Consider the following 10766-nt stretch of genomic DNA (forward strand, 5'->3'; position numbering starts at 1 on the left):
GACGACAAAGGTTCGTGCGTAATGCAAAAACCAAATCTGAATCATTACTAACATGACAGCTGAACCCTCAACAATAAGTAGAGCAGAGAGAAAATATAGGCTCGCATCCACAGACCTCGCCCTCAACAACGAGTAGTGAACGGCTGGTGGCGATAATACACAACTGAGGAGGTAATAACGATTTTCACAGGACGGCGAAGAAGAGACTTCCTCTGCCTTCTGAAACCGTGCTCAGAAATGGCGGCGTCTTTGTGCCGAATCGGGAGCACCGTGGGTCGTGCCCTCGCCAAAACCCGCAGTGTAAGTACTGAATTAAAGGCCTAGCAGAAAAGCCTTTTTGAAATGTGAAATATACTGTTCTTGTTTTGGCACAGCGCTTGATTACTGGCTAGCTGAGCTGTCCGCAGTACAGAAACGGAAAAGGGCTAGAACACCCGGTTAGCACTAGTTAGCTAGCAGTGAACACAAGGTCAACTGGCAAATGAGGCAGAAGCTGATGCCTCAACCACTTCATGTGTAACGTCCACTTTTTTGTGTGTGTTATTTAGATCAGCTTTTCGTCTCTCCAGTCGTATTTGTCCATTCAGAAGGACAGCAGCTGTAACGTTTGTGACTTGTCCTCGCTCGCCCCCCACTCAGCGGCTAAGCTTCCTGGCTAACAGCTTTATCACGGTGACTTTGGAAAGACAGATCCTGACAATGACAGTCTTTACTTTTGTGGATCGTCAAAGTGTTTGATTGTTGAATAAGCACCTTTCTAGCATGTGGAATAATAAGCTGCACAGTGACACTGATATTAGGTGATATTTTACACAGGCCTGAGCAACATCTGCTTTTTACATTTCCTTCAACAGTGTTTCCGGATTTTGTAATAATCCGGAATCATCGCACAACGGCTTGTTGCTGAAATTTGAAATAAGCAGTCGATATCATCTTATATTGATCTCATAAATATTTCAAACTTGAAAATATCATCTGAAAATGAAATGGCTCCATAATGACATCTCATTATCTTATAGTGCAGAGAGATGGTCATAATACAGTGTTACATGTTTTTTGCATATCAATTGATATTGTCCTCAAGTCTTGTCTGTCTCTAGTCATTTCATTTGGTAGATATGCAGAAGGTGGGGGTGGTGTCAATGTCAGATGATAGCCTTAAGTTTAGATGCTATCCTGTGCCAAACATCGCTACTTTTACTTTGGAGGTGAATGGATCAACAAGAGCGGGTTTAACACGTTATACAGTCTGACTCAACAGTGGACCCCAAGCATAAGCAAGATACGGTTCATGATATAAAACTTGCACAAAGCAGGTTGTTAGTGAGCTGCAAACATTTTCTCACTAACTTTTTCTAAGCCGTCATATCTTTTTGTAGTACAAGAAAATATGTAATTGGTTCTCACAGGAGTTTAATGTGAACAGAAAGTCATGTTATTTAACAGGAATTTTAAATGTACAGGATTTTTAAATGACTCTTGTTGCCTGTTTCCATCTTGACCCTCGTAGCCCATCCTGCTGTCTCTGAGGCGTGGGCAGGCCTCAGTCAGCTATGCTCAGAGCCTGGTGGGAGCCCCTGAAACCCACCTCACTACCCTGGACAATGGTTTGAGGGTCGCATCTGAGGAGACTGGACATGCCACATGCACTGTAAGAACATGGCAGTAGGGCGGGTCTATTTACAATCATTTAAGGGCTTGTTAGAGTACTTTATCGATTCACCATTTCACTTTCATTGAATGGTACATGATCAATGGGTTTTGTAGATGAAGATGTTCCCCTTTCTCCACGTATCTCTTCTTTGTCACAGGTTGGACTGTGGATCAGTGCTGGCAGTCGCTATGAGAGTGAGAAGAACAATGGAGCAGGCTTCTTCCTGGAGCACATGGCCTTCAAGGTACATATTAGAAGACTATAACCTTGAGAACCTTAGTGAACTTTGTATTGTTGAAGATACAGCTACATGTTCATCACACATTGCCATTACACAGTTCCTTCTATTGACCTTTCTCACTCCCCCCACACACATCCCCAGGGAACAAAGAACCACCCTCAGACAGCCCTAGAGCAGCAAGTGGAGTCAATGGGGGCTCACCTGAGTGCCTACACCTCTCGGGAGCACACTGCGTACTACATGAAGACCCTGGCCAAAGACTTGCCCAAAGGTGACATGACCTGTTTACAAGCCATGAAATAAATGGATTATTCTCCACCTTTGACAGTAACCTGATATCAAAGGTTTCCTTGTAAAATGAAACACATTCTTGTCTGGAAGATGGAGGAATTAAGAAGGATAACTTTTCCTCCGTGTTTCCCAGCCGTGGAGTTGCTGTCAGAGGTGGTCCAGAGCTGCTCGCTGAATGAGGCAGAAATCGAGCAGCAGAGAGGTGTGGTGCTGCGCGAGCTAGAGGAAGTTGAGGGCAACCTGCAGGAAGTCTGCCTTGATATGCTGCATGCCACAGCCTTCCAGGGCACTCCTCTAGGACACAGCGTGCTGGGACCCTCTGACAATGCTAGGTGCTTACTCGCACACATACAGTACATTTTAACATTAGTCACCATCTCAGAACAGTTCGGAATGGTTTTCATCAAAAGGACATTGCTGTTAGAACTGTGCATTGTTGTAATGATGCCAATTATGGTTTCAGAAGTAGCACAGTAACAACCAAAACAGTCTTTTGCATTTCTTATCACATATTTATTCCATGTAATATTTAATTCAACACCCTTGTGTAAATTAATGGCGATGCTCATATTCAATTTTTCCAGGACACTGACCCGCCAGGACCTAGTGGATTACATCAACAGCCATTACAAGGCCCCTCGCATGGTGCTGGCTGCTGCTGGAGGTAGGCCCCCTTCCTCCTAACCGACGTTATGAGGAGGTATTCTGATAGGCTGTGAATTTATACTTTCCCTGGAATGACTTGGCATTCATCTGATGTGCTTCCTCTACAGGTGTGAACCATGATGAGCTGGTCACTTTGGCCAAGTCTCATTTCAGCGGAGTGTCTTTTGAGTACGAGGGAGATGCCGTCCCTTTGTTGTCACCCTGCCGATTTACAGGCAGTGAGGTGAGATGTGTTTAATTTTTTTGCAAATTCACCAAATGTGCCCTTGCACCTTTTACAGAGTAATGTAGCGCCTACGGACTGTTTTCAACTTGGGAAATACCATTTCAGAGTGATGCTTTACATGCATTTGTTGTTATTCTGGCCTGTCACTGGAAATGGAGCTTGGATAGCTGCTATTCCATTTACTGTCATGGTGATTTGTCTTGTTGATCTGTTCTTTTCCTCCCCCACCACAGATTCGTATGCGTGACGATGGTTTGCCTCTGGCACACGTTGCCATCGCTGTCGAGGGGGCCAGTGCTGCCAGCCCAGACATCGTGCCTCTCATGGTGGCCAACTCCATCATTGGCAGCTATGACCTCACCTACGGCGGTGGAAAGGTTGGTGTAATGTGTTTTTGTACAGGCATGTGTTAGTTTATGCAGCTTTGAAAAGACAACAGTGATGAACAGAAATACCTCCTGAAGTAAATTCATCTTTTTGGTACAGCACTGTCCCCTTTAAGCTTTGCCCACTCGAGGTTGTTAATGTCTTGAGTGGCCATTATGGAGGGGTAGATCATGGTCCTCTCTGAAAACCTGGGTCAGGGGTCTCACTCCTGCCTCTGGACCTTTCAGGAGGAACAAGACCTGAAATACGTAGCAGCTTCTGAAAAATCTGTTTACTCATGGAGCATAATTCTTTGGGTAGAATAGTAGCTCTAAATGTTGTACAGTTTGTTGATTTACTCAGATCTTACACACATGTTTAAATATATCACTTTTCCATTCCATTTTCTCGGTGAAGTATGATAGAACACTGTAATTGGTCCATTTTTCTTGGCACTTGCATTACTCTTAACATTCCACCACATTTGCTGCAGTTTTAAGATGACATTGTGTGGAATGTAATTTATGTAATTTATTTTAGGTTTAAATCCAGATATGAGGATATTGCCAAGACAGGGAAGATTTTGAATGTTTTTCAAAGTCAGTTTTGTCATATTTTTCATGATTGACACTGTCACTGTACTGTCAGTCCCAACTATCTGATGTTCAAAGTAGGTCAGCCAAACACTACCAATATTTTTGACCTACTACCTGACTTGTGTGATATAACCCCGCTTTGCTTATGAAGGAGATCTTTAAAGACCCCCTGCAATGAAAATCAATTTTTTAACATTGTTAACATGTCGATAGGGTGTTTTTGTTTACATGCGATACATAAAATACATTACCCTTCTGATACATGGACTTGTAGATGACCCCGTACAATTTGCTTTTCCTCTTCGGAGTCAGTTACCGGTTCGAAGGTGAATGCCCGAATCACTCCTATATTACCACTTGTCATTGGGTAGCGTTCAGTAGCTAGTACAAAAGAAAACAAGCAGAGGTTAGTGTGTTTGATTAGCAGAGTTGCAGCTCCAGGTCAGAGGCTGACGGATGGGTGGAAATGGAGGCAGTGTTAACTTTATATTCATGGATCCACAAATACTAAATAAGGCATAAGTGTAGGGTTACATCCAAGCCATTTTATGGCCATGAAGGGATTTTTTTTTGATGGGAAAAACTGATTTGCAGTTGAAACAATGCCAGGAGAGGAACTTTGAGAACAGTAGAATATCAGCATCTATGACTTCCTCTCACATGCAGCATCTGAGTAGTCGTCTGGCTCGCCTGGCAGTGGAGGAGAACCTTTGTCACAGCTTCCAGGCCTTCCACTCCTCCTACAGCGACACCGGCCTGCTGGGCATTTACTTTGTGGCTGATAAACATTACATCGACGACATGATGCACTGGTCCCAGAATGCCTGGTCAGTAATGACTCCAGGACACACACACACAGAACACCAAAACTATATTATGTTATAAAACTTTTAGTTATAGGACAATTCACATATTAAGTCTTATTTCCTCCATTTTCTGCTCCCCGCAGGATGAACCTGTGTACCACCGTGACGGAGAGTGATGTAGCCAGAGGCAAGAATGCTCTGAAGGCCAGCCTGGTTGGACAGCTCAATGGTACGTAATTCGTTAGTCTTGCATTGAAACAAACACACATGCAAACTTACTGGAATCACAAATCAATATACTCGTTTGTCGGGTTAGGTACAACACCAATTTGTGATGACATCGGCAGACACATCCTGAACTACAGCCGGCGTATTCCTCTGGCCGAGTGGGACGCTCGGATTGATGTGAGTCAAAACTCTGAAGCAGAGTTCTGCCCTTGACTGTTGTACAGTTGGGAGAAAAAGAATGATTATGGGATGCAGTGCCTTTCCTAATCAGCTAAAACTGGTAAGTCTAGTCTGTCTCCAGGATAAGAGTTCTGACTTCCTCCCCATCTCTCCTTTTAGGCCGTCACCCCCAGAATGGTTCGTGACGTCTGCTCCAAATATATCTACGATAAGTGTCCTGCTGTGGCAGCTGTCGGTGAGTTCTGCTTTGGTTTTAGTCCTTTCACAGCGAAGTCAGAGGTCATACTGTCACGACTTTCTCTAATCTGTCCTTCCTGTCTCTCTTCCAGGCCCCGTTGAGCAGCTACCCGACTACAACAGAATGCGCAGTGCCATGTACTGGCTCAGATTTTAAGATACGTTGTTGTATTCTTCTATGTGTCCCACGTTTCCTCCTCAACTTTACCATGCTTTCCTCATGTCATCACTACGTGAGTGAAGGATTGTCCACATGTTGGCTTACATCACAGACATTGATCCATCCTCTTTCTTCTCCCCGCCTCCCTCTCTTAACCCGCCCACTAATCACTCTTAGTTAGCCATGAGGCAGCCAGCCTGCACATTGTACGCATTGGTTACCTCTTGATTTTACTGTACAGGTATTCATCAACTGGTACTGACTTGCAGAGGGGAGGGGAGAGAGGGCGGCTTTGAAAATATAAAATGTCAGCTACTGGACCGGTACTGAATACAGCCAGTTTGGAGTAGGAGTATATTTATAATTTCTGTAACAATTATTTCCGTCTTCTATTGTACATAACAGAAGCTTTCATTTCAACAAAAATAAAATACTGTAAAATATTGATCTAGTGTGTTTTGTCTCATTCATATGCACCGTGGTACGTGGTGTATTGCTTTTCAAAGTATCAAGTACACAACACATTTTATATGAAATTTATCGATACTTCGTTCACTTTATTATATTTAGCAGACTGCTTAAGTGTCATCGTCAGCTGCAGTGTTGGATTTATTTGGTCTTGTTGAATTTGGGGAAACTGTTAGTATTCAGTTTGACATTTAACAAACACATTCTAACACATACACAACACCGCAACTAAAAAAACAAAATACAGTACGTAAGCATAATGACACTCCTTGATCTTTTTCGATACTTGGATACATAATCAGTCACACTACGTAATGAAATGAAATGAATGTCTTTTATAGGCTCTAGAATGTTAAACACTACACCTCCACATTTAATTTTACTGTTTTTTTTCCAGGACTGAAATCGACGCATCAAAGAATTTGAGTGTCACTCTGTCTAATTGTCTCTGGAAAACGAGCACTGGGTAACACTGATGAGCCCAGCTGTTATCCCGACATCTTATTTTTCTTTGCATTTTCCCTGCGTTCAGCCTTTTGAATATATTTGGGCTTAATTGGTGATCTGTGGTTTAAGGTGCAAATCGTGGGTTGCATATTTGTTCTACACCGCTGCAGCATTATCTTCATAGGCTTTACCGTTGACCTTTTGTAGTCGCTGTACTTAGTGCTACCGATTGCCATGACGATTATTTCCTTTGTTTAGAATCATGTTTTTCTTTAGAATTAAACAATAATCAGAATTTAAATGGACAACATGGTTGGGTTGACGTCACTGATCAAAGTACCGGTGATGAGACGCTCTAAGCTTATTCTATATAGAACATACGTCAGTAGGCTACTTGAGAGATTAACCAGGACCTGCTCGGATTTATATGTTGTATCTTGAATCATAGAGATGACATCATCTCACATTCATGTGTAGTCCTGCGTAGTGCTGTCACTGTGACAGTAATCCAACTGGTACAACCCAGGACATCTCTGTTTGCTGCTGGAGGACATTTGTGTGACCCGTGTTTAATTTATCTGAGGGTAACTGAGACAGTTTGTGATCCTGAGGGCCCCAGAGGGCCCAACTGCAGTAATCAGGCTGCACTTGTAATACTCATATCATTAGGCGGATGAGGATAAATCCCTTGATGGGCTGGACTGGAGGTGACTCAGGAAACGAGGTAGGCTTTGTCTTGGTGAGTCTCCCTCCTGAGCCTGACAGCTCCTTCCTCCTCCTCGTTCTCCAGTGGGCTTTCTGTATGATCGCTCCTCTGTCTAACCTCCCAACAGCCCCCTCCCCTCCTTTCCTGTGTTCTGTAAATAGATGGACTTGTGTACTCATACAATATGTTCCTTTAGGTGGCAACAATGCACAGTGTCCAGAATCTGTGTCCAACATGTCATACCTTGCAAGCTTTTCAAGTTTCCACACGAGGAGAGGTGTGCACATGGCTGCGACGGCTGTCATACACAACCTCCCGCCTGAGGAGCAGACATCAGTAAAAAGTGCTCACATTGATTATTCGATCTTCAATCAAGCCTATCGTTTCACAGTTGAAACCCAAGGAACAATTTTCAGTTGCTTTTATTCTGCTAAATTACTGAGAAAAACAAATTGCATTTTAAAAACCGCTGTGAGCTGCAATTGATGACAGCACATTTTAGTGGCTGTTGCTCCCGACTAAGTGCACCCTGAAGAATTTAATCTTCTCCCTAAACTTTTTTTGGAGTTTTTGATGTAAGCTGCTTGTTTTAGGTCCCCAAGTTCTGTCTGTAGGCTGACTAGTTAATGAAAATATGTTTTGTTTTTGGTTTTTTTGTAAAATATGCTGCTTTAGTAGAACTCCAAGTAAAGCAAACAGTGCGTGCGTGAGATTCATTTGGCCTTACAGTATCACACCCCCACCCGGTGCCTCGGAGTGTCTCATTAAGGCGATGATACAATAAAACTAGCCCACACCATGACTTCTGTCTGTTGAACAGAGTTTGAGACATTGTGATGATCATCTGGGCTGAAGACGAGGATGATTTTTTTCCCTCAGTGAGCTTGTTATTTATTCAAGGATACTGTTTCTTCTTGATGGCGGAGGCATTGTGCTGTATTTGAGACAAGAAAGGCCAGCAGGTGTCTGGTGTTTACAAAAACAGTCCAGTGACTGTAGTTGTCAATTGCGATCTGTGTCTGTGTCTTTGTGTCTTGTTAAGGAAAGATCTTTGTAACTGCCATTCACTTTCCTAACTGCACCATAACCTGATTGTTATATTAGGTAGCAGTAATTCTGGTAACTGTATGGGATTTAAGCATTTATGAAGTAAATCTGCTCTTCTTTCCCATTCAGTGTGTTTATGAAAATCAATGTACACATTCACCCTAAGTGGAGTGTTAAAATAACACAGAATTAGAAGCCACGCACGCACGCACACGCACACACACAGCAGAATCAAAAAAGTTCATCACGACAAGCTTTAATAGCATAAAATTGGTCGTCTCAATGACGATATTGTTTGGATTACTTGATTGACGGCAACTATCCAACTCATTATAGGCAAACTATTGTGATTACCATCATGTTATTTTTAGAAAGAGCACGACGGCAATGAGGGTGGAGGAAATGAGATTAAATGAGGGGAGGGCGATGGGATGTAGAGATGTAAAAGATAAACAGGGAGAGGAAGGCACAGTGTCACGACGAAGACTGATGGGCGTGAGGACAAAGTCGCGGACGAGCAGGCAAAAAGTCCAGTTGAACATCCGACTCCGTGCCACACAGGTCGCTCCTCCAGTTGCTCGAGAAGAAGAGGAAACTGGGAGACAGAAGATAGAGTACCACAGGACATCTGAGGGTAAAAGACAAGAGATCATTACCCGAGCCCTGCTTTAGACCAGAGGAGGGAGAAGTGCCTTTTTGTCGACTTACCAACATTTCACAGCGGTGAGTAAGTATGGACTGGGATTATGACACTTCAGTAGAGCCAAGTTTATCTTTACATAAATCAGAAAATATTGCATGACATGACAGAAGGTTGCATTAAATAATAGATGATTTATAGGACAAGTGGTCAAAAAATTGGTGAATTTATCGTTTTTGCAGGGCATTTAAAACTTCTAAAAACAATTTTGTTTTTAAACATGCTTTTATGTCTACAATATCCCAGCTACTGCACAGTGGATACTTCATTTATCTCTATTTGTGCACTGGTTGGGGCCACTGAAATGTGAATCTTGGTTGGATATTACTGGCGATGGATGCTATTATTCCACTTTTACATTATTTTACTCTTGTGTTTTCGATATGAACTCAGGAATCAATCACCGTTTTCCCATTGGTTTCCCCAGTCAGATTATGATGAAAAAGAAAATTCCCGATGCATGCCATCACTGGGCGAAGCCTTACAGTGTCACAGTCGTGTCATTTTGAGCCCCTGGTTGGTGTGTTCTTCTTCTCTCCCTGCAGACAGCTCTGACCATGAGAAGTGTGCGTGTGTGTTTCTGCCTGGCTCTGCTGCTGCCTTGGTGTGTCCAGAGTCAGAGGAGCCGTCCTGCTCTTGCCCAACTCAATGAAGACACCCAGAGGGATGTGCTGGCCTTTGACGTCCTGAACCGCAGCGGTGCGTTGAACTCATTGCTCCGGTCAGAGCAACACACAGTGCTCAGGCGGGCACGAGCCCCACACCCAGCCTCCCAGGTGCCCAAAAGAGCCCAGCAGGGGTCTCGCTTCGCCCTGTCCCTCGATGTTCCCACCAGCATCCTCAGTGTCCTCATAGACCTGGCCAAGAACCAGGACATGAGGACCAAGGCTGCAGCGAATGCAGAACTAATGGCACGGATAGGCAAGAGGAAATGAAAAGCCCTCGGGAGCAGTCTGGGGGCTTGATGGAGAAAATCTCAACCTTGCAGCTGAGTTAACACATTGTGGCACTGGCACCTGGTTAGAAGCAATGTTAGTTCAGGTGAAAACAATCTTGGCGTTCAGGATCAGTCCTTTAGAGCTTAGGTCTGCTTGACTTTTCTACTTGTATGAAATGATTTATTATATTACCTCATTATACACACAAAACACTTCATGGACTGACTCTTGAAATACTAATAACTAGAAAGACGGACGTAAAACATGATCACAGAAAAAAGGACACTGTGAACAATGTCAAACAACGTAAGATGAAGCTGGTCTTTTGTCTCAAAGACTATTCACCTGAGCCAGAAACTGTGATCAGGTTATGAAATGTGTTTCTTGTGTTTGCATGTGTAATTGAATTGAAAGAAAACGTTGTTCAATTAAATCTGATATGATGGTCAAATTGTTTTCTCAAGTCTAATTCATTTCACTCTGCGCCGATATCATACACGCTCGGTATAATTACAAGCATCAGCAACCCCGTAAAGCACAAATGAATGGGTCTGAGCCAAATGAGCCTGCGTCACCCACAACGGTGCCTGAGATGAGATAACAGGACAAAGACTTGGGCAGGATATTGACTTCTGAAAGAAGAACAGACCCTTTCTATAGACCTTTGCTCACTAATACTTGATAAAGTTGGCAAACAAGTCGCAGCTATTTTAAGTCTGATGTATTATTTTCTCTGCATTAGACTTATATCTGTGGCATGAATCATCTGCGCTGACGCGTGAAATATGAAGCAACAGAGTGAAATAAAC

The 10766-nt window shown here is 43.2% G+C and overlaps 2 protein-coding genes across 2 annotated transcripts; both read left to right on the top strand.

Moving 5' to 3' along the window:
- The first annotated feature begins 11 nt into the window (after positions 1–11).
- On the top strand, positions 12–6098 carry LOC120783421 (cytochrome b-c1 complex subunit 1, mitochondrial). The gene is made up of 13 exons (XM_040116422.1): positions 12–300; positions 1511–1651; positions 1812–1898; positions 2037–2166; positions 2320–2518; positions 2771–2850; positions 2960–3075; positions 3312–3455; positions 4707–4867; positions 4990–5075; positions 5163–5251; positions 5414–5489; positions 5584–6098. Exons 1-13 carry the CDS (start codon positions 238–240, stop codon positions 5646–5648), a joined length of 1437 nt encoding a protein of 478 aa, XP_039972356.1. The 5' UTR covers positions 12–237; the 3' UTR covers positions 5649–6098.
- A 2769-nt stretch (positions 6099–8867) lies between these two features.
- On the top strand, positions 8868–10330 carry LOC120783224 (urocortin-3-like). Its single transcript, XM_040116045.1, has 2 exons — positions 8868–9042; positions 9565–10330. The coding sequence occupies exon 2, from the start codon at positions 9577–9579 to the stop codon at positions 9952–9954; it is 378 nt and encodes a 125-aa protein (XP_039971979.1). The 5' UTR covers positions 8868–9042; positions 9565–9576; the 3' UTR covers positions 9955–10330.
- Positions 10331–10766: the final 436 nt, after the last annotated feature.

Source organism: Xiphias gladius, chromosome 21 (assembly GCF_016859285.1).
Source record: "Xiphias gladius isolate SHS-SW01 ecotype Sanya breed wild chromosome 21, ASM1685928v1, whole genome shotgun sequence".
In the NCBI taxonomy this organism is placed as follows: Eukaryota; Metazoa; Chordata; class Actinopteri; order Istiophoriformes; family Xiphiidae; genus Xiphias; species Xiphias gladius.

What these genes read in the sequence shown, in the direction of transcription:
- LOC120783421 (XM_040116422.1), top strand. Translation starts at nt 238, where the DNA reads ATGGCGGCGTCTTTGTGCCGAATCGGGAGCACCGTGGGTCGTGCCCTC. An exon ending in GGTGCTGGCTGCTGCTGGAG is followed by an intron (nt 2,851 to 2,959) that starts GTAGGCCCCCTT and finishes CTTCCTCTACAG; the next exon opens with GTGTGAACCATGATGAGCTG. An exon ending in TCCTGCTGTGGCAGCTGTCG is followed by an intron (nt 5,490 to 5,583) that starts GTGAGTTCTGCT and finishes TCTCTCTTCCAG; the next exon opens with GCCCCGTTGAGCAGCTACCC.
- LOC120783224 (XM_040116045.1), top strand. Translation starts at nt 9,577, where the DNA reads ATGAGAAGTGTGCGTGTGTGTTTCTGCCTGGCTCTGCTGCTGCCTTGG.